This window comes from Rana temporaria, chromosome 6 (genome assembly GCF_905171775.1).
Source record: "Rana temporaria chromosome 6, aRanTem1.1, whole genome shotgun sequence".
Lineage (NCBI taxonomy): Eukaryota > Metazoa > Chordata > Amphibia > Anura > Ranidae > Rana > Rana temporaria.
This window is the reverse complement of record NC_053494.1, coordinates 200,787,447-200,811,027: the sequence shown is the minus strand read 5'-3', so window position 1 is coordinate 200,811,027 and position 23,581 is coordinate 200,787,447. Positions and strand designations below refer to the sequence as shown.

The 23,581-nt window shown below is 44.4% G+C and overlaps 1 protein-coding gene across 2 annotated transcripts in view; it reads right to left on the bottom strand.

Moving 5' to 3' along the window:
- Positions 1-23,581, bottom strand: part of OBSL1 (obscurin like cytoskeletal adaptor 1) — a 152,282-nt gene that overhangs the window by 24,309 nt on the left and 104,392 nt on the right. Inside the window, exons 18-21 of one of the 2 annotated variants that reach the window (XM_040358074.1) lie at positions 12,758-13,033; positions 6,240-6,515; positions 2,668-2,937; positions 435-701 (exon numbers count right to left, since the gene is read on the bottom strand). In XM_040358074.1, the coding sequence (XP_040214008.1) occupies positions 435-701; positions 2,668-2,937; positions 6,240-6,515; positions 12,758-13,033 (1,089 nt within the window). The remainder of the gene's footprint in view (positions 1-434; positions 702-2,667; positions 2,938-6,239; positions 6,516-12,757; positions 13,034-23,581) is intronic. The other variant, XM_040358076.1, reaches the window with a different exon arrangement.

Genomic DNA, 23,581 nt, shown 5'->3' with positions numbered 1-23,581 from the left:
ATCTTTGAAGCGGTGCTCTTTTCTCCAGCATTAATTGAAGTCAGAGGATCAGCATGATTGTCGTGTGAGGCCCCGTACACACGACAGAGGAACTCGACGTGCTTGGCACGTCGAGTTCCTCGTCGAGTTTTGGGATGAAGCCGCCGAGGAGCTCGGCGGGCCGGCTTCTCCCATAGAAGAACGAGGACAACGAGAAAATAGAGAACATGTTCTCTATTTTCTCGTCGAGTTCCTCGGCGGCTCCATCGAGCCAAAACTGTACAGACGACAGAGATTCTCGGCAGAATCCGGGTTTTGACCGAGTTTCTCGGCGAATTCTGCCGAGAATCTCTGTCGTGTGTACGAGGCCTAACTTGTATTTTCAGAAGGCAATGCCATCATTCTCAGGTTTCATTTAAATATCTTGAAATTTTTGACAGAAATATAATACTTACGAAGGACATTAAGGCGGCAATCAGTCCTGTCATGGAGGCTCTCACAGCTGTAGCGGCCTCGTTCGGAAGCCTGGACACAGTGGATAGTCAGCTTGTGGGTGCAGTCCGTGTCCTCAAGTGTAAATTTAGCGCTGGGCTGGATGACTACTCCCTGCTTCACCCAGCGCACCTCTCCTCTCTCCGTGGTCACCTGGACCTGAAAGGTGACATCTTCTTCTTCTTCTACCTCCTTGTCCTCCAATCCCTGAACAAACATTACATGTGCCTCTGAGAAGAGATATGGGGCAGGTTAGTCTTCCACTCTTAAAAATATATAAAATCCTATGGAGAATTTCCTCCCACTATCACACAAAGCACAAGTGATATCAGAATTAGAATTAATGGAATAGATCAACCCACCATTTTAATTATGGATGAGGTCTACCGGGCTAAATTGTCTACCGACTTTCTGTATGACAAGATCCTCCTGCCGTCATTACTAGACCTCTCCTTGCTCACCTTGGAGCTTAATGTGCTCCCATCCTTTTTAGGGTGTCTCTACTCTTCTTGTTGAAAGAAGAGTAGATTTTAATTCCCACCAGTTTAGGATGATCTTCTGGGAGCAAATATCAATGACAATTTTCAATCCTCTCTGGTGAACAGATCCACTCAATTATAAACTGGTAAAGGAATCCTTCAGATCTCCTAACAATTCACTTCTTAGTGTCATTTATAGATTCCTGTCCCTGGTAGAGTACTTGAAGTATCTTGCTGCCGACTATAGGTGGTGAGGGATGGGGAACCCATGTCCTAGGGCTCCCTAAGTGAAATGGGTCTACAAGGATCCCTCTACAAGCTAAGATCTAAATGAAGACTGTCCTAGACTCCACTATTCCTGGATCACATCTTATGGTTAACCTAACCCAAGCTGCCTTCCAATGAAGTCACTCCACTTTTCCCAGAGTTGTTGTAACAGGTAGAAATAATTGGCCCATCTTGATGCACAACTTGCAAAAGAGCATGTGTGTCTGTAACAGGAGGGCTCGTGGGACCCAGAGGCTCTTGCAGGGTGTGGGGTACTCCTATTTCAGCTTCACCGATGACTCTTGTGTCTAAAGTCATCCTATGTCCACTAGGGGCATAAGATGACTGAGAAATGATATATTGGTCTACATGAGATGGGGCAGTAATGTAATCCACAATATATTCAAGAATGTCTGGAAGAACTAATTACAGGTTGTTGATTCAAAACCCAACAGGTCAATAGAAGAGTGACTCATTCATGTGGGAACACAGACTGTTAAGGGGGTAATTAAGTCTGCTACTGTCATGTAAACTAACCTTAGTCTGACTTCTAAAGACCTTTCATTGTGTTATGCTTATTGACACTGTATTGTGTGAATTTCTATTGATGATAAATGTGTATTGTATAGCAGGTGAGAAGAGCTTATCTCGGAGTCACCTTGTCTGGGTAAATGATTAGTAATTAGCTCATGTAGATTATCTCGGTGCCAGAAAGTCTGACTAAAAGATGTGTATTGGAGGCTCGTTAGTACCCATTGTATGATGTTGTGGGTGGAGTGTGTCATTGTCCATCTGATTACTGCAGCATCCTTTGTGGTGTATATAAGAGCCTGCCTTTTCAATAAAGATTGTCTATTTGTTTGAACCTCAAACATAGCTGTGTCTCGTTATTGGGGTTCGTCTGCTGGATTGTTGAGGGTCGATAAGCTGCCGTGGGTTGGCGGAATGGAATATCGTAAACGGCGTTAACCCCTGACCGTAACAGTGTCAAACATCATAGTTGCCAACCAGTGCCATGTAGTTGCATAGACGTGCATACACATATCTTGGCTTGAGCCTGTACCAGGCTTTGTTTGCTGTCAGCCCCCCCTACGGTAGTCATATTGGCTGGTATGGTAAAAATTATGCTTTATAGACTGGTGTAGATGGAAAAAAGTAGCATGCTTTTGGGTGCATTTGGCTTGCTTTGAGATCAGTGTGAGTTCCATCCGAGTTCCTTCACAGTTGCTTTTGACTTGCAGAAGACCTCCCTCTGACCTGTTTCTAGCCTTATTCAAACTGCATTGGCATTGCTGTTGATTTGTGTAAGGAGAAAAGCAGTTCTGACACAATCAAAAGCCGTATACATAGGCCCATAAAAGAGTAACTAACATTCAGCTCAGCACAAGCACTTCGCATCACTAAAAAAAAAAAACAGACCAACTCTTGTAGTGTATAATGAGCAACATACCTTGCACCCTGAGCCTTGCTCGAGAAATGAGCCCCTCAGCATTAGCGGTGATGGTACCCGAGTCTGAAAGACGGCACCCATGTAAGGTCAGAGAGTGGCACAGTCCATTGCTTGCCATGCTGGCCCTCCGGTCTGAATTCACCGGGGATCCGTTCAGCTCCCAGTGAAGAATGACATCATCTGGAGAGACAACGCACTTAAAAGTAGCAGCGTCTCCTTCCAGAACAGTCACGTTCTGCAGCTCGGTGAGGAACTCCACCTGGCGAGGCGCTGATGGAAGAGGAAGATTGGTGAGGGTTCTGGTCAAATTCTTTATACCTAGACATTGAACTAAAACATACAAACCAACCCTACCAGCATTCTAAGGATTTATAACAACAGTTGTATGTTTTCTAAAAAATTATTTTATAGCCCATAATTTATATAGCTTTCAACCCCATATTAAGGAAACATTTTTAGTATTATTATATTTTTTATTTTTTTTAGGCTTGGTCATTTGCATAGGAGTGAAGTTCACTAAGACTAAAGCCTCGTACACAAGACCGAGTTTCTCGGCAAAAACTAGCAAGGAACTTGCTGGGAGATATTTTTTTGCCGAGGAAACCGGTCGTGTGTACATTTTCGTAGAGGAAACTGTCGAGAAACTCGACGAGCCAAAAAGAGAGCATGTTCTCTATTTCCTTGACGGGAATGGAGAAAATTGGCTTGTCGAGTTCCTCGACAGCCTGACAAGGAACTCGACGAGGAAAACGATGTGTTTCGCCCGTCGAGTTCCTCGGTCGTGTGTACGAGGCTTGACATTTTATAGTCTTTTTGATGCCCTTCTTGAGAAATAATTCAGCAGTTTTCAAAATAACTCTCCCACCGTTCCCCTTTATTAAAGGTCGGTCCACCTAAAAGTGATATATGATATATTTTAAATACAGAAAGATCCTGGTGGGCTGCGTCAGAAGAAGAAGAAGAAGAAGAAGAAGAAGAAGAAGAAGAAGAAGAAGAAGAAGAAGAAGAAGAAGAAGAAGAAGAAGAAGAAGAAGAAGAAGACCATGTATATAGTATATTGAAATGATTTAGGGCTCTGGATGAGGATAGGTGTCCCGGTGTGGGAGTGGCGGGCTGGAGGATTTTCCATGGGGCACTGTGGGACAATGGAGTGCACTACAGGGAGTGGGTGGCACTGTGGGACAATGGAGTGCACTACAGGGAGTGGGTGGCACTGTGGGACAATGTTGGAGGCTAAAGGGGCTAGAGGCTCCCGACAAGAAAAACAAGAATGACTTTATGATATATGCCCCAGGAAGATATTACTCAGACTATTATTATTTTTTATATTAAAAAAGTACAAAACTTTATTACATCATTAAAAGTACATGTTGAAATCCCTATATATGACTAGTGTATGATCTAGCATACATAATATACAAATCACATAAACACCAGATTAATATAATAAGCTGTCTATCACTGGAAGAAAAAAAAATATTCTGGTGTATTATGTGGTTTTGTATACTATTCATTTTTGGTTTCTTATTATTACTTGTATATTGTTCCATATGATTTATTGTCCCTTTTTAGATGGACTAAGTGAAGGGAAGATATGTTATAACACATTCATAATCCTGAAGAAGCTGTATACCCATGAAATGCGTAGAATATTGGTTTGCGTTTGGATGTGTTTGCTAGATCATACTTTAGTCATATACAAGGATTTTAATAAAAGTTATATATTTATGTAATAATGTTTTGTACTTTTTAATATAAAAAATGATAGTCTGAGTAATATCTTCCTGTCATCATATATCATAAACATCTTTTTTTCTTTTTTTTCTTTTGCTCTCTGACACATGATATCCACAGGAAAATTATACATATTGATGCTTTTCTGTCCTCCTGCAAGTTTTTCACTTAGATTGTCATGAGCTAGAGGCTCTGCAGCAAGCTAGGGGGCACTGTAGGGGGCTGGGCGACACTGCGGGAGGTTGGAGGGCACTATGGAGGCTGGAGGCCTGTGGAGGTTGAGGGAAACTGTGGGCCACTACAGGAGCTTGGATTCACTGTGGGAGATTAGGGGTTCAGCAGCTGGCTGGAGGCTCAGGAGGTTCCTGAGCCTCCTGCCTGTGGCTTGGCAATGGGCTGCAGCCCAGTGGTTGAGAACCACTGTCTTATACCATACATCAGGGGTTTACTGTCCTTTAGACTTTAAGGGGGCCGGACTGTGGCCATTGTGAGTAGAAATTGTCCTGGCATCAGTGGGAGTAAACAATACATCTTTGGTAATAGGTGGAAAAAACAGCCCCCTGTTGGTGACAGTGGGAGGAAAAGTTTCCCATCCTTGGTAATAGTGGGAGGAAAAGTGCCCTTTCATTGGTATCAGTGGGAGGAATAGTGACCCATCATTGGTGTCAGTGGGAGGAATAGTGTCTCATCATTGGTGTCAGTGGGAGGAATAGTGACCCATTATTGGTGTCAGTGGGAGGAATAGTGTCTCATCATTGGTGTCAGTGGGAGGAATAGTGACCCATCATTGGTGTCAGTGGGAGGAATGTTGACCCATCATTGGTGTCAGTGGGAGGAATAGTGACCCATCATTGGTGTCAGTGGGAGGAAAAGTGACCCATCATTGGTGTCAGTGGGAGGAATAGCGACCCATCATTGGTGTCAGTGGGAGGAATAGTGTCTCATCATTGGTGTCAGTGGGAGGAACAGTGACCCATCATTGGTGCCAGTAATAGTGACCCATCATTGGTGTCAGTGGGAGTAATAGTGCCCCTTCATTGGTATCAGTGGGAGTAATAGTGACCCATTATTGGTAGAAGTGGGAGGAATAGTGTCTCATCATTGGTGTCAGTGGGAGCAATAGTGCCCCTTCATTGGTATCAGTGGAAGTAATAGTGACCCATTATTGGCATCAGTGGGAGGAATAGTGACCCATAATTGGTGTCAGTGGGAGGAATAGTGATCCATCATTGGTGACAGTGGAAGGAATAGTAACCCATAATTGGTGTCAGTGGAAGGAATAGTGACCCATCATTGGTATAAGTGGGAGGAATAGTGTCTCATCATTGGTATCAGTGGGAGGAATAGTAACTCATCATCATTGTCAGTGGGAGGAATAGTGCCATATCATTGGTATCAATGGGAGAAATATTGCCCCGTTATTTATGTCACCACCAGGAATAATGCCTCATTGTTGGTATCAGTGGAAGAAATAATGTCTTATTTCCAAGTAAGGGTGAGCAAATGACCACATCCAGCCATTGGGCCATAGTTTGGAGACCACAGCAATACATAATTATTAAAAAGAATGAAAGTTCTAATTCTCAACAAAACTTTTCCTATAAAATGTAAATTTCAATAAGTATGATTTTTCCTGACTGAGGACCACATTAACAGTTAACATTCAGATAATAAAATGAAAAAAATAAAAATTTCTACCCTTTGATTTTTCTCATCACTATGATCGAAAAATGATATTATATTTGTCCAAACTAACCATTCAAAAATTGAACAAACATTTCAAAACAAACATTTTCGAACTAAATTCTAAACCATGTATGGCCATCTTTACTCCTTACCTTCTACACGAACTTCTGCTTGTAGCTGGTCGGAGCCGGCATCACAGGTGTAGGTGCCAGAGTCGGAAGGCCGGACACTTTGTACGGTGAGCTGACGATGAGCACCTCGGGTCAAGATTTTTACACGCCCTCCCGACACCAGCTCCTCCCCATCTCTGAGCCAGCGCACCTTGAAGTTTGGCCTTGACAGTTCACAGGCCAAAACCAGATCATCTCCCGTCACCAACACATGGTGCTCAGGAGTTCCGCTGTTACCCACGATGGTAACAGGTGGTGCTAACGGGGCAGAGAAAACAACGCACAGGTCAAAACACTCTATAATACAACCAAGAAGTCATCACGAAGCAAAACAAAGTGCAGCTTTCATCAGCCCAAAACAGCAAACGTCACTACGGGCAATGTCATCTGAAGATAGGCACCGACAGGGAGGCATTGCAAGCATTTGAGGGCATAGGGGTTCGGGACAATGGAGCAGCCATATAACTGAGGCATCACAGGAGGAGGAAGGAGGCAAAGCAAGACACACGGGTGCATGGAAGGGGTAAGATGAATTGTCCGAAAATCTGATTAGAAATTTCGGCAATGATGTTAGCATGACTAAAAGCAGGCGTCACGTCATCATGACACTAGGAATCATCAGTGAAAACAGGTTAATATATAGGAGCACGCCAATTTTCAGAAAAGGGCCGGGGTTATTGTGTTATGATGAAAAAATTTGCAGGATTGAACAAGCAAACAGGGAAACTGCACCCAGCAATGTCTGTGGATGGTACTATACCATCCTGATGGTATAGTACGCTACTGGGAAAATGATCAGTGCTGGTTTTAGGACAACAGGAATTTTCCATTCCACGATACAGGGGCCTGGTTACAATAAACAGGAGGGAAAACAGACTGAATATGGGAAATCTGTAGGGGGCTGCAATCACCCTACTGTGGGTCACTGTAATCTAATTACATTTAAAGCATTTAGGGGATTAGCTGACCAGTTATAAATCATAATTAAAAAGACTCAATATACTAATCCATTTGAGTACTTCCAGACGCAGAGCCCTGATAAACACGCAACATTTTTGTTGGTTATTCAACTGAAAAAATTTGTAAGAAAGTTGGGTCTTATCCAATTACATTTTTTAAAGGGATTATTTAAAGTGTGGCCAATACTTTGAAGGGAAAATATATATACAATTTGCATAGCAATTCGCCCAGGGAAGGTGAATGTACATTCATTCTGTACAAATAGGGGTAAACAATGAATTTTATTAGGCTACTCCCCGTGCAAGTTGATTGCATTTCATTGATTTAAAATGGAAAATACCATATTTGGCCATGCGATGGCGCCAAGTGTCATAGGAATTCCCTATGAATTTTTTTTATACCTTGTTTCATGAATGTCAAAATAGCAAAAAAAATGCCGGCAAATCGATTGATTCTTCTTAAATCTTTCTTGAGCATTAACAGCAGTGCGACATCTAAAACGTTAACATGTTTCTTCAGAAGCCTTCCTCATTTCATACAGATTTACAATAAAAGGTAAATAGGTTTATATAGAAGAGATATCCATTCCTCCAGAAAAGGGGGCAGTACAATCCAATTTAAAATCAATTAACAATACATTTATGTGAGGTTGGCAGAACCAGAGAAAAAGGGGAGGGTAAAATGGAAACATTTAAGAAGAAGCAATTGAGTTGCCGGCATTTTTTTTTTTTGCCATTTTGATGTTTATGGGACACAACAAGCCTGAGCACTATTATTTAGCTCATTATTCTACAATCATGCGGTAGAGCTTGGGTGAGTTTTTGTCTCTTGTTTGTTTGAATGGGGACAAGTTACAACCTCTCTCTGTTTTTTTTTCTTCTTTTTTTTAAAGTGTATTTTGTGCGTGAACTAAAGAGATGAGCCGGACTGCAGGAGTTGGGAGGCCTCCCCCAGAGGCAATCTGACACCTTTCTCCATGCCCCGGGTGGCAATGGCGGGTGTGAGGGGGTCCTCCCACACAGCCCGCCCTACCTGCTCCGCTTTGAAGCCCAACGGGGAAGAGGGACTCCCTATAAGGGAGTGAGAGGATCTAGCCCACTCAACCAGCCCCGTTAGTCCTTCGCCTCTCTTTTTAGAGACCGCGTGGTCAAAGTGCGTGCATGTTAACCCAATTTTGAATGCGTGTAAGTGTGGTGGTTTTTTGTGGGAGGGGGGTGGGCTTACTAAGCGCAGGCTTACCTCGCATAGCGCACCCACCGGGAGCAGGGCTGAGACCACCAAACTCAATTCACATGTAGCCGAGACCGAGATCTGAACCCCTAGCTGCAGAGGTGAATGGCTTGTCAGCGCAGTGCCAATCGCGTTGAGCCACCGCAGCTCCTCTCTCTGGTTTTTATAGCTCAATTATATAGGAAGCAGGACAAGCACCATGCCAATGGTCAAAGAGTCCAAAATTATGTCTTCTTAGGTATTACGTTGAAAAAGAAGTCTCTATTCTGGTTGCATGATTTAGGCCCCTTCACAATTTGTCATAGCTCACAATTTGCGCGCGATTTTGTGTTTTGCATAGGACCCGCTTATTCACTTGAATGGGCTGCCCTACGTGGGTTTGTTGCCGAGAAAGAAGTTCCTGCTCAATTGCAGGTTACAAGCTTCGGGTGATTTTGAAAGCCACAATTGCCGCAGCAGAATTGCATTGCTTTTGGGGGGAGATTAGGGGATGATGGCACCAAAACATGCAATGCACGTTGTACAACTATCACCACGCAATTTGGGATTGTGGGCAGAATCGCAGCAATTCTGCCCATGTGTCATGAATAGGCATGTGCAAAAGGGAAAATTTTGTTTTGTTTCGTTTTAATTCGTTATTTAATTAATTTCGTTAAGTTAGGTTCGTTTTCGGAACTCGTTCGTTTTCGACCGAATTTCGAAAAATCCGGTCGAATTCGAAAATTCTCTCTTCGAATATAATTTCGAAATTCGATCGGAATTCGAAAAAAAAAAAATTTGAATTCCAAATCGAAAACCCGCGGACGAAATTCGATCGGAATTCCAAAAAAAATAAAATAAAATTTTTTCGAATTCCAAATCGAAAACCCGCGGACGAAATTCGATCGTAATTCTAAAAAAAATTCGAATTCCGATCGAATTCCGTCCGCGGGTTTTCGATTCGGAATCGAAAACGTTCGTTCGGATTCGGTAAATTCATTAATATTGCAATTCGGGAATTCGTATGCATCCGAATGTCCGAATAATGAAAAATTCGTCCGAATTTCGATTCGGAACGAAACGAAATGCACATGCCTAGTCATGAATATGCAACAAGTCTGTCTGCTTACCTGATCTCCATGTGTTCATTAGAGGCTGACCCTGTTCTGGTTTCCCTTTTTATCACTTCCTCTTCCTGTATGGCTCCACCCTAGTCCATCCCAGGAAGCCTATATTAACCGTTGCTCTACAGGTCTGCAGTGCTGTTCAACAGTGTTCCTATGCTTAGTTCCTGTCTGCAGTGTAGTTGCTAGTTCCTGTTTGCAGAGTGCTTCGTTCATCTTCTGTGTACCGTTTTGGCTTGTTCCCGACTTCCTTGTCTGCCTGTGCCCCGGACTATTTGCATGTCCCACGGTTATCCTTGTCTGCCTGTTGCCCTGACCTCGGCTTGCCCATCACCACTGTTTGTCCTGCTGACTGCTTCCCCCTTCTCCCTGCGGAGTGTGACTTAAGGAATCTCGGGGATGCGACCTGGACCCAGTTGTGGCCAAGACCATCCTTACCATCAAAGGCTCTGGTGAATACAAAACTGGGTCTTAGACTCCGCGCCCTGGGTGATCTTAAGTTCACGCTTCGTCTCTGCTAGCAGTAGTCGGCCATAGGGTTCACCACCCTGTGGTGCATCCCTGACCCCAACGGGGTGCACTCGTCACCTGGCTACGGGTGACCTGACACCATGATTCCAAATCCTACATACAAGTTTCAATCCAATTCATTCCAATCATAATACATAAGCCCAGATGAAACGCATTGGAAATCTTTTTCTACTAAATAGCTAGTAAAATATAGTTTTGGACACTTTGGCCATTGGTGTGGCAACCTTATTGCTTTTTATATAGTTGGACTTTTCCAAGACCCTAGGCTCATTTGTTCAAATAAATATGAGAAGCCTCCCCAAAGCAAATCAACTTGATCAATACAATGATCTTTTACAATATTGGATATTATTAATAGAAGATGTAGCAGCATTTTTGTATATATCTAGTTTATACAGCTGCCTGTGTCCTGCTTGAGAGATACATTGGCCCGGATTCACAAAGCACTTGCGCCGACGTATCTCGAGATACGCAGCGTAAGTGCAAATATGCGCCGTCGTATCTATGCGCCGGACTCAGAAACTAAGGTACGCCTGAAAATAGGCTTCATCCGACCGACGTAACTTGCCTACGCCGGCGTAGAGTGGGCGCATATTTACGCTGGACGTATTTGGCGCTCCTATTGATTTTCTATTCACATATGCAAATGAGGGAGATACGCCGATTCACGAACGTACGTCCGTCCGACGCAGTGCGCGTAAAGTCATACGTCCGGCGTAAAGTTATGTCCCATAAAGGAGGTGTAACTCAGCAGCATCCATGCAAAGGGCTGCACCAGGGAACACAAGCCGACGTATTTTACGTAGTTTACGTAGGACGTGAATATGACTAGGCGTAGGTTACGTTCACGCCGTAGGCAGTGATCCGACGCATCTTAGGCAGTTGTTCCGACGTGATTGTGAGCATGCGCACTGAGATGCGCCCACGGCGATACGTATCTGTCTGGCGCTCGGCTCATCATTTGCATGGGGTCACGCCTCATTAGCATGGCTCACGCCCACTTCCACTTACGCCAACTTACGCCTGAGAAACCCAGCGCAGATTTAGGAGAAAGTGCTTTGTGAATTCAGTGCTTGCCTCTCTGCGCTGCGTCGGCGTAGCGTAAAGGAGATACGCTACGTCGGCATAAATATGCGCCAGTGTCTGTGAATCCGGGCCATTCTCTCTATGAAGGGAATTCAAAATCATTTTCACCACCTTTCTGGCAAATATGGTAGTGCCTCAGATTAAAAAAGCCCTGCCGCCAGGTTCAGTAGCTTTACTGAAAAGTTCTTCAGATTCAGGTAGTTCTTAATAGCACCACTTTTACAAAGGGGCGCTTTGGCTGCACCAAACTCAAAATAAAAACCTGGAAACTGGAGGTAAGCAAGTCCAACTTACTTGTTGGTGTACAGAGACAGGCAAAGTGCCAAACTCTGTATGCTGTATAGCAGGGCTGTATGATTATCATTGCTGAGGAAGCTGAGGGACTAGTTCTCCATCAGGTCCTCTCTCTACTTATGATTAAAAGCAGGCAGTGCCCGGATTCTATAGCCAATAGCAGGCTGTCTATTGGCTTTGGACTCAACCAACGCCTGATGTCAATCAGAAGACCAGACCTGATGGGGAACTAGTGACTCTGAATCTTCATTAGGTTCTGCCCACCCAGTTGCAGCAGCGGGGAGGGAGCTCAGGTGCACTGATGATACAGTGTCCAGACTGGTGACCATAGTCAATGGAACACAAAACTTCCCCCTCACTTTGTAGAGATTTCCTATGAATTCCTACTGCATGTCCAGGTCAGGAAGAATAAGTAAATCCCCCAAAGACACAACAGGAAGTGTTAAAAAAAGAGTTATCAAAATCACTCCATATTTTACCATAAACTGAGTTTGTTTAATCCCCCTACATGCTTCTCAATACAGTAGGAGGGTGACCCCTGAAGCCAGTCTTTTTTTTTTTTTTACATTTTGCTTTCTCTGTAAAAAAAGAAAAAAAGTGAATGTTCTAGCATTGCCAGCAGATGTGTTCCTGGGTCAGAGCAGATGTGTTCCAGCATCACTATTAGATGTGTTCCAGCATCTCTGGTAGATATGTTCCAGCATCTCCAGCAGTTGTGTTCCCGAGTCACAGCAGATATGTTTTCTCAGGCATCTCCTGGCAGATTTGGTTCTGGATCACAGCAGATGTGTTCCAGCATTTACGGGAGATGTGTTTGTGGCTCACAGCAGATGTGTTCCAGCATCCCCAGCAGATGTATTTCTGGATCACAGCAGTTGTGTTCCAGCATCCAAAGCAGATGTGTTCCACCATCACCAGATTGCAGTAAAAAGAAGGCTTGATGGACACCGCAGAACAACATGTGCAAAGTAAAATTTTTTAATTCTGACTAGACTATACTTCTAACAAAAGCCTTCATCTCTTTGGACAACAATTGACCCATTTAGTTTAATTTTTACTTCATTAGCATATCAGCCTGTCATCTCCTAATTTTAAAAAATGGGTGGGATACTGTTTTAAACATAACATCCAGCAGATTTTGATGGGTGGAGTTGACCTTTAACACATAGGAGTAGCTCAGTATAGGGGTGGCGGAAGTGGAGAGGTGGAGGGATTGGAAATATTAGGGGGGGGGATGCAGGGTGGGGAGGGGGTGTCAGGGTGTTGGTTGCAGTGCCTCTTCGTCTCTCCTGTTACCTCCCACAGTGACATAAAAGCTGAAGCTGTCGTTGCGGGCATCACATAGATATTCGCCAGCGTCATGACGCGCCGCTCCCAGGATGGTCAGCGAGCACTCTGCTCCCCTCTCCTCCACTAGTATGTGCGGATTGTCTTTCAGCCGCTCGCCGTCCTTGTACCACCTCACTTCAGCGTCAGATCGGGACAGGGGGAGTGCCAGCCTGAGGTCCTCAGACACAGTGCACACCCTGCGTGGTATGATCTGGTCACGCTCTAAGATCACCACTACAGCCTCTTATAAGAACCAAACACCAAGAGGAGTTAGTGTCCCAGGCAGTAAAGGAGAGGGGACAGAATCTAATTGCAATTTAAAGAGGTTTTCCAGTTCTCAGTATAATATCCTTCAAGCTAAAAAAAAATTAATAGTCATTGCTAAATAATGTTCTGGAACACTTATGGTGTATCATCACTGTTGCATTGGATTTCATTATGCATGTATAAATATCTTGGTGGTGACATCTAGTGGCAATTCATTGTAGTACAACTTGTTATTTTTATATTGGTATATGGTACAATCCAGTTTACCTGTATCTTGGGGCTAGTTGGTTTAGTTCTTAGATATCCCTTCTTCTTCATGGTCCCTCAGGTTGAATTTACATTGTAAATATTTTTGATGGGATCACTCTGGGTTTGTACCCCTGGGTTGGTCCCTTGCTTCTAGTTGACTAATGAACCTGTGGACTGTTCCTGGATAGCTTCATGGTTGTAAGTACTACCTGGTTTAGATGTGGGACTATTGAAGGATATTATACCGTATGCCTTTACCGTTCATGATAGCCTCAACAATGTAAAAATGTATACTAAATTGTATTACTGTATTTTGTAAATCAAGTAAAAACGATTGAAACAGAAAAAATTTAAGAAAATTTAAAATTTCTTTGCAACTTTTATTTTACAGAGAAACCTGGAAAACCTCTTTAATTCCCCTTTCAATCAGTTGGCAAACACATTCTGCTTTACAGATAGCACACCAAATTCTAACTGATCGTGAAAAAGACTTTGGTTTTGTCATTTGAATGGGAAACTGTCATACAATTGTGCAAGTATACAGAATATATATAATACATATTTTTGGTGCTACATCTATTTTTCTTTCACTACTACAGGCATACTGTTAAATCTAGTTATAACAGTGTATGACCAGCTTTACAATTGGATGACAACTTCAGGGTTCCAGTGTTATTAAAATGGAATTTCACATATGTATTTTTTATTTTTTTTGGTATAGTTACATCCAGCATACATGTTCCATACCTGGCCAATCCCTGGCAGAGAATAACTGTAGTAGTCACTGCTACCACAGTGAATTTTCTGTCCCACTTACAAGTGTTGTATTGAAGTGCATTAGGTTATTTTGTAATGGGAGGGCCGTGGGACCCAGAAGCTCTTACACAGATTGAGCCAGAAAATAAGGGACATATGTTGGATTGTGTTAACATGGGTCTGTAATCCACAATATATTCAAGAATGTCTACAAGAACTAATTACAGGTTGTTCATTCAGAACCCAACCGGTCAATAGAAAGAGTGATTCATTCAATGTGGGAACACAGACTGTTAAAGCGGGAGTTCACCCGAATTTTTTTTTTTAACATTAGATTGAGGCTCATTTTGTCAAGGGGAATCGGGTGTTTTTTTTTTAGATCGAAGCAGTACTTACCGTTTTAGAGAGCGATCTTCTCTGCCGCTTCCGGGTATGGTCTACGGGACTGGGCGTTCCTATTTGATTGACAGGCTTCCGACGGTCGCATACATCACGTCATGAGTAGCCGAAAGAAGCCGAACGTTGGTGCGGCTCTATACGGCGCCTGTGCACCGACGTTCGTCTACTTTCGGAAAATCGTGACGCCATGTATGCGACCGTCGGAAGCCTGTCAATCAAGTAAGAACGCCCAGTCCCGCAGCCCATACCTGGAAGCGGCGGAGAAGATCGCTCTCTAAAACGGTAAGTACGGCTTAGATTTAAAAAAAAAAACACCCGATTCCCCTTCACAAAATGAGCATCAATCTAATGTTAAAAATTTACTTTTTGGGTAAACCTCCACTTTAAGGTATTTCATGTCGCCTGCTACTGTCATGTAAATGAACCTTAGTCTGGCTCTAGAACCTTTCATTGTGTGATGCTAATTGACACTGTATTGTGTGAATTTCTATTGATGATAAATGTGTATTGTATAGCAGGTGAGAAGAGCTTATCTCGGAGTCACCTTGTCTGGGTAAATGATTAGTAATTAGCTCATGTAGATTATCTCGGAGTCAGAATGGCTGTCTCCTAAAAAATGTGTATTGAGCTCCTTGTGTCATGTTGTGGGTGGAGTTGGGTCATTGTTCATTGCGGTTCCTAAACTGTATATAAGAAGCCTGAGTTTTCCCATTAAAGTCTATCCGTTTTGAACCAGAGAACAGAGCTGTGTGTCTCGTTTCTGGGGAATTATGGGCCGTGTTTGTCTGCTGGATTGTGGAGTGTCGATAAGCTGTCGTGGGTTGGCGGAATGGAATATCGTAAACGGCGTTAACCCCTGACCGTTACACCGATCATCCCTGACTGCCCAGGTATTGGGTCAAGCATCGGAGCATTTGCACGAGTACAAGTACTCGTGCAAATGCACAGTATCGGCACCGATACTAGTATCAGTATCAGTGCAACCCTACTTTAAAGGACTAGAAAAATATCCTCTGTACTGCAATTAGCTGGAGTAAAATTGCGTTGGATTCGACTTCTGTGTAATATTGAAGAGTTGGGCTGCCTGTGGAGAGTGACGAGACAGCAGGGGACCATGCTCTCTGGACAGACTGGGTCTAAGGAGATATGTCAATGCATAAACTGGATTTAAAACAGAACTGTGACCCTTTCTGCCTTCAGGGTCCAGTGCCAAGCCACTGAGCTGCAGATTTTTTTTTTAGGGTGCTCGTGCTAATTGAGTGACCTATTGGGTTCACTATGCAGCAGGGCAGCCATTCAGAACAGGACCCAGCAGACAGAAAGGATCATTGTAGTAGCACCAACTACTACAGTGATTCTCTGCTTTCAGAAGGATCAGCCAGGTAAGGAATATGTACACTTACATAGATCCCATGCTATGCAACTATGCGCTCCGACTTTGAGAGCACAAGTCGCATGACAAGTCGCCCCATTAAGTGTAATGGAACCGTTCCAATAGGAGCGACTTGAGTAGATAAATGTTCCTGCACTACTTTTGGTGCGACTTCGGCATGACTTGCATTGACTTCTGTCAAGGAAGTCACGGCAGTGTGAACGGGGCCTGAATCCGCTTTCCTAAGAATCTCCACCCTGGGAGTCAGCGCCGCGGTCAGGTAAAGTCTGACAGCTGCTGCTTTGTCACCTGTCTGGCCTCGGATTCACTATTTAGATGACAGTTTCCCATCTAGATGAATAAACACAACTATGAATTACAGCGATGTACTAAAACATGAATCATATAAAGAAACAGGATGGGCACAGCAGTCTAAAGCTCTAACATGGAACAGTGAATCAGAATGACACGTCACTTTTGGTGGCCATACATGCTTCCATCTCTCCATCTGATCAATGTGCAATTGGGTCGAAACTATCGAATCAGCAATCAATCGAATATCCCCATTCGGTCAAACTGAGTCGATCAGTCAGGGGGGGGGGAATTATTGATCGTTTTGCATTGATCGGCAACACTGAGATACTTTGGGCTAGATTCAGGTAGCCCTGCGTAATGTTGTGCGGGCGTAACGTATCTCCGATACGTTACGCCGCTGTAAATTAGGGTGCAAGTTCAGTATTCAGAAAGAACTTGCGCCCTAAGTTACGGCGGCGTAACGTATGTGCTCAGGCGTAAGCCCGCCTAATTCAAATTTGGATGATGTGGGCGTGTTTTATTCAAATTTAGTGTGACCCCACGTATATGAAGTTTTTTACGAACGGCGCATGCGCCGTTCGTAAAAGAATCCCAGTGCGCATGCTCGAAATTCCGCCGCAAATCGTCAATGCTTTAGACGTGAACGTAACTTACGTACAGCCCTATTCGCGAACGACTTACGCAAACGATGTAAAAATGTCAAAATTCGACGCGGGAACGACGTCCATACTTAACGTTGCGTACGCCTCATAATAGCAGGAGCAACCTTACGCCGAAAAAGCCTAACGTAAATGACATAACAAAATAGCGCCGGGCGTACGTACGTTTGTGAATCGGCGTATCTACCTAATTAGCATATTCCTCGCGTAAATCAACGGAAGTGCCACCTAGCGGCCAGCGTAAATATGCAGCCTAAGATAAGAAAGTGTAAGACACTTACGCTAGTCGGATCTTAGGGAAATCTATGCGTAACTGATTCTATGAATCTGGCGCAGAGATACGACGCCGCAACTCAGAGATACGACGGCGTATCTGGAGATACGCCGTCGTATCTCCTACCTGAATCCGGCCCTTTGTTCATGAATATAATTGTATTTTCATCAGGGAACCCAGATGTGATGGATAATTTACGATTGTATCTTAGCCGTGGTTCACACTGGTGCGTTTTGACATACGATTTGACATGTCAAATTGACGTCCTAATCGGAAGCGCTGCACAGATTTCAGAAAGTAGTTTCTGTACTACTTTTTGCGATTTCAAGCCGCGATTTACATTGACACCTGTGCAGATGTCTCTGAAATCGCGCCTGAAATCGGGACTGACAAGCGGGAGTAAAATTATGCGAGTTCAACTAAACTCGCACAGCTTCATTCCCGCAGCCCAGTGTGAACCTGGGCTCTAAGCGGTATTAAATCCAAACCCAAAAACGTAATACATTGCAGCTTACCAATCATTGGATGTGGTGGCTGCATTGGTTTTCTTTTTTAGGCTTTTCATCTGGTGATATGGCAGGTAACACTGTGATGTGATGTAATGATGCGCTGAAATCAACCCTAAATGCTGTACAGTGAAAAAAGATGAAGTGTAAATTATATTCATGAACCTAAATAGGTACTGAGGCCCAGATTCTCAAAGGGCTTACGACGGCGCAGCGCCATGTATGCCGTCGTAAGTCCTAATCTGGGCCGTCGTATCTATGCGACTGATTCTTAGAATCAGTTACGCATAGATATCCATTAGATCCGACAGGCGTAAGTCTCTTACGCCGTCGGATCTTAAATGCATTTTTTTTTTGTCCGCTAGGTGGCGCTTCCGTCGTTTTCCCCGCCGAGTATGCAAATTAGCTAGATACGTGAATTTCTGAACGTACGCGTGGCCGACGCAGTAAAGTTACGACGTTTACGTTAGGCTTGTCCCGGCGTAAAGTTGCCCCTGGGTATATGAGGCGCAACCAATGTTAAGTATGGCCGTCGTTCCCGCGTCGAAATTTGAAAAGTTATGTCGTTTGCGTAAGTCGCCCTTGAATGGGGCTGGACGCCATTTACGTTCACATCGAAACCAATGATGTCCTTGCGACGTCATTTGGAGCAATGCACCCTGGGATATTTTACGGATGGCGCATGCGCTGTTCGTTCGGCGCGGGAACGCGCTTCATTTAAATGCTGCACGCCCCCTACCCGCATAATTTGAATTCCGCCGGGTGATTTACGTTACACCGCCGCAACTTTACACGCAAGTGCTTTGTGAATAAAGCACTTTCCTGAAAAACTTGCGGCGGCGTAACGTAAATCAGATATGTTACGCCCGCCCAGTTTTACGCCGATCTACGAGAATCTGGGCCTGAGTGAGCTGTGACAATCCTGCCAAAAAGTGCATAAATAAGTGCCAATGTGATAAAAGCAACAATATGCAAATCATAGTCCATTCATCTGAATTAGGTAAGAAGTGATAGTAATCTCCTGTGATACTGTCTTCCTTCCACCCTGCTTCACCCGACCACTTGCATACGACACTTCCTTATCCAAAACGACGGCTCATATGAAAAAAACAAACGACAAAACAAGACCTCATTGCGCAATATGTAGCACCAAATAGAGAAACAGCCTGACAGCGATAAGATTGCCCTCATGAATCCTTCGGACAAAACAAACGTGCAGCCTCGCTCAGTGTAGCGATCTCCTCATGTCCTACACCTTCGATCGCGTCACTCAGCTCCGACCCCTACGCGTTACGTCACGTGACTTAATCAGTATCACAGGAGATTACTATCACTTCTTACCTAGTTCTGATGAATGGACTATGATTTGCATATCGTTGCTTTTATCACATTGGCACTTATTTATGCACTTTTTGGCAGGATTGTCACAGCTCACTCAGTACCTATTTAGGTTCATGAATATAATTTATACTTCATCTTTTTTCACTGTACAGCAATTAGGGTTGATTTCAGCGCATCATTACATTACATCACATCACAGTTTTTATTAGTATAGTACAGTGGTCTCCAAACTGCGGCCCGGGGGCCAGATGTGGCCCTTTGCTTGATTTTATCTGGCCCTTGGAGTCCTTTTTTATTCATTGGCACCAATGAAGGGCAGAATTCCTCCCAATGACACCAATGATAGGGCAGATCTCCTCCCAATGATAGGGCAGAATTCCTTCCAATACCACCAATGATAGGGCAGAATTCCTCCCAATGATAGGGTAGAATTTCTTCCCAATGATAGGGCAGAATTCCTTCCAATACCACCAATGATGGGGCAGAATTTCTCCCAATGATAGGGCAGAATTCCTCCCAATGATAGGGCAGAATTCCTTCCAATACCACCAATGATAGGGCAGAATTCCTCCCAATGATAGGGTAGAATTCCTCCCAATGATAGGGCAGAATTCCTTCCAATACCACCAATGATAGGGCAGAATTCCTCCCAATGATAGGGTAGAATTTCTCCCAATGATAGGGCAGAATTCCTTCCAATACCACCAATGATGGGGCAGAATTTCTCCCAATGATAGGGCAGAATTCCTTCCAATACCACCAATGATGGGGCAGAATTTCTCCCAATGATGGGGCAGAATTCCTCCCAGTTATGGGGCAGACTTTCTCCCATTGACACCAATGATGGGGTCCAATGACACCAATGATAGGGGATTTTGTACTCTTGATGACCACAGTCCGGCCCCCTTAAAGTCTGGAGGACAGTAGTCCGGCCCTTTGTTTAGAAAGTTTGGGGACCCCTGGTATAGTACACTACTTTTATGTATGCAGCTTTAATTATTTGGTTATCCTTGTTGTTTTTTCCTTTGTGTTTACCACAATAGCGCTGTAGTATCACTTTTTCAATATGGCAGGTAACACACCTCCTGTATTAGGGCCCCCCTACTCTGGATGTAGGAGCACAGGTTTGGACCGCAGCATTGTCAGTCTGGGGGAGGGGAGCCAGATCTAAGAATTGGCAAGCTGCAATATAATAAATGTTTGCTTTTTGGTTAATTACCACTTTAACTATTATTCAAAAATCTTTTCCCATATGTTGTATATCAATCATATGGGTTGTCGGCTATAGATTGATCATAAATTAAATCAATCATTTATTGAAGCGCGTATAGCCACCGTTATAGAGACCAAATCACATCACATGCATCACTTTAACAAAAGGACAGGATAGGAGTCCTGGGTGTCCTGGGCACAAAAAGATCACTTCAGCATGCTTCACCATCTATAACGCTTTTGGGAGATTTTGGTGGGTTAAAGGATTTGGATCTGTTATGTTGGTAAAAGCTGTACATATGTAAAGCTCTGTGTGTACTGTACAGTATTAATGTTAGCTTATCAGATATCGATTTTAATGTTAAAGGATAAGTTCACTTAATAAATAAATAAATAAATGCACATTTTCTTGCAGGTTTAAAAAAAAAGTGCATTTATTATTATTAGTTTTTTTTAGAGCCTGTGTAAGCTGTGTGAATGAATGACGTGGTCGTGTGGGCAGAGCCCCGCACCGCCGCACTGATTTCAAAAAGTGAAGACACGGTTAAGTAGGTTTGGGGTGGAGGAACTTGACTGGCTTGCGCAGAGTCCTGACCTCAACCCGATAGAACACCTCTGGGATGAATTAGAGCAGAGACCTTCTTGTTCAACATCCGTGCCTGACCTCACAAATGCCTGACCTCGTTTCTGGAAGAATGATCAAACATTCCCATAGACACACTCCTAAACCTTGTGGACAGCCTTCCCAGAAGAGTTGAAGCTGTTATAGCTGCAAAGGGTGGGCCAAGTCATTATTGAACCCTACGGACTAAGACTGGGATACCAATAAAGTTCATATGAGTGTAAAGGCAGGCGTCCCAATACTTTTGGTAATATAGTGAATGTAATACTTGAGAAGACGGTCAGAAACTGAAGAGCTTATAGAGGAAATGAGCGTCAGAGAGAGTGGACAGAATACATTGTTGGAGGGGGATATGCTGCAAAAGACAATACGACACGGGGAACATGCAGAGGCATAACTAGAACTTTCAGGGCTCCGGTGCAAGAAACCATGAAAGGCCCCCTGACATATGGCCATGGTGATTCCTACTAATCCCGGGGGCAGCAGGACCTGGATAGGAGGGGCAGCGGGGGCAGCATATGGAGGAACAAATCCCCTCCATTTTCCTTCTGCAGCCACTGAATGCCTATGGGAGGGAGAGGAGGAGAAGCAGGCTTTTAGCGGCTGCAAGAAAAAAATGGAGGGGATTTGTTCCTCTATATGCCCCCCCCCATCCAGGTGTACAGGGGCAACATGTACACCATTGCAATTGTGACCCTTGTAGTTACGTCCCCGGGATTAGTGGAAGCAGTGGTGGTGGGGGACGGGATCAGTGGCAGCGGTGGTGGTTGGGTAGGGATGGGATCAGTGGCAGCGGTGGTGGTGGTGGGGGGATAGGATGAGTGGCAGCGGTGGAGAGGGGATGGGATCAGTGGCAAGGGTGGTGGTTGGGGGGGTGGGATTAGTGGTAGGGGGGGATTGAATGGGATGAGTGGCAGAGGTGGGGGGGGAATGGGATCAGTGGCAAGGATGGTGTTCGGGGGGGATGGGATGAGTGGTAGTGGAAGGGGAGGATTGGATATGATGAGTGGCAGTGGTTGTGGGAGGATGGGATCAGTGGCGAGGGTGGTGGTTGGGGGGGATGGGATAAGTGGTAGTGGAAGGGGGAATGGGATCAGTGGCAAGGATGGTGGTTGTGGATTGGGATCAGTGGCAGTAGTGGTCATGGTGGGGGGGGTGGATCAGTGGCAGCAGTGGTCGTGGTGGTGTGGAGGGGAAATCAGTGATCGTAGTGGTGGTGTGGGGGGTATCAGTGGCAGTAGTGGTTGTGGCGGTGTGGGGAGTATCAGTGGGGGTGGTGGTATGGGGGGGGGAATCAGTGACAGTAGTGGTGGTGTGGGGGGTATCAGTGGCACTAGTGGTGGTATCAGTGGCAGTAGTGGTCATGGTGATGTGGGTGGTATCGGTGGTGGTGTGGGGGGGAATCAGTGACCGTAGTGGTGGTGTGGGGGGTATCAGTGATACTAGTGGTGGCATCAGTAGCAGTAGTGGTCATGGTGGTGTGGGTGGTATCGGTGGTGGTGGTGTGTGGGGAATCAGTGACAGTAGTGGTGGTATCAGTGGTAGTAGTGGTCATGGTGGTGTGGGGTGTATCAGTGGTGGTGGTGTGGGTGGCTATCAGTGACACCAATGGTGGTATCAGTGGCAGTAGTGGTGGTGTGGGGGTATCAGTGGCAGTAGTTGTGGTGTGGGGGGGGGGGTATCAGTGACACTAGTGGTGGTATCACTGGCAGTAGTGGTGGTGGTGTGGGGGGATCAGTGGAAGAAGTGGTGGTGGGGCCCATGTTACATGAGACTAGAAGAGATCAATGCTATTACCCCAATCAATGTTCCCACTACAGACTGCTGAGGTCCGAGGGTCACACATCATATACTAAAAGGGCCACATGTGGCCCCCGGTCTGCAGGTTGGGCTCCAGGGCTGTAAAGAAAGCGCCCTGATTGGAGAAAGTGACAGTTCCTATAAATCTCCCCCCACCGACCTTCTTATTTCCAGAGGAGTCGGCCTGCAGTCCAGCAAGCACCGTCTTATGTTTGCGGCCGACCTGAATGTGAATGAGACTAAAAACCACGCCGGGGAAATGACGCTCTCACTCCGCCATCACCGATTTAAATATATTTAGTTCTAATAAGTTCCTGGAACTTTGAAATATCTATTCACGAGTGTTATTAAAAATCCTTTATGTAATCCAATTTGTAATTTATGCCGAGCGGGCTTCTAATTACTTTTTAAGACACATTTATATCAGCCTCCTCTGAATCTATCTAGAAGAAATGGAAGTTTTATGGAGCTGGAGAACCCGGCCGCTCACTGTGCAGCGTTGGGCTGGAAGGAGATTAGTTCATAAATTAAAGAAAGATTTAAGCCTCTGGATCTCCGAAGCGGAGTTGCTGTGCCAGGACAGTAATTCTCCCCTCGGGGGGCTGGAGCTGTATATCTGTCTCCTACAGACTTTGCCGGGACTCCGGAGACACCGAACCACAAAGGCCTCGCAGTGTCTGTTCTGTACCTAAAAATGAAGTTTAATTTGCTAATATTTTGCTCCCCTGGTTCCTCCCCACCCCCTCCTCAATATGCTAATGAAATTATCCCCAAAAACTTAAAATTTTTAATGATATATCTTATTTTAGTTATAGTGATGCGATAAATCTATCCTCTATTTTGTAGATGCAATAACTTTTGCGCAAACCAATCAATATATGCTTATTGTGATTTTTGTTTTACCAAAACTATGTAGAAGAATTAATATCGGCCTAAACTGATGAAGAATTTTTTTTATTATTATCCGGAATAACGAATGCCGTATCTAAACCAATGGAACGTAACGCATAAATAATATT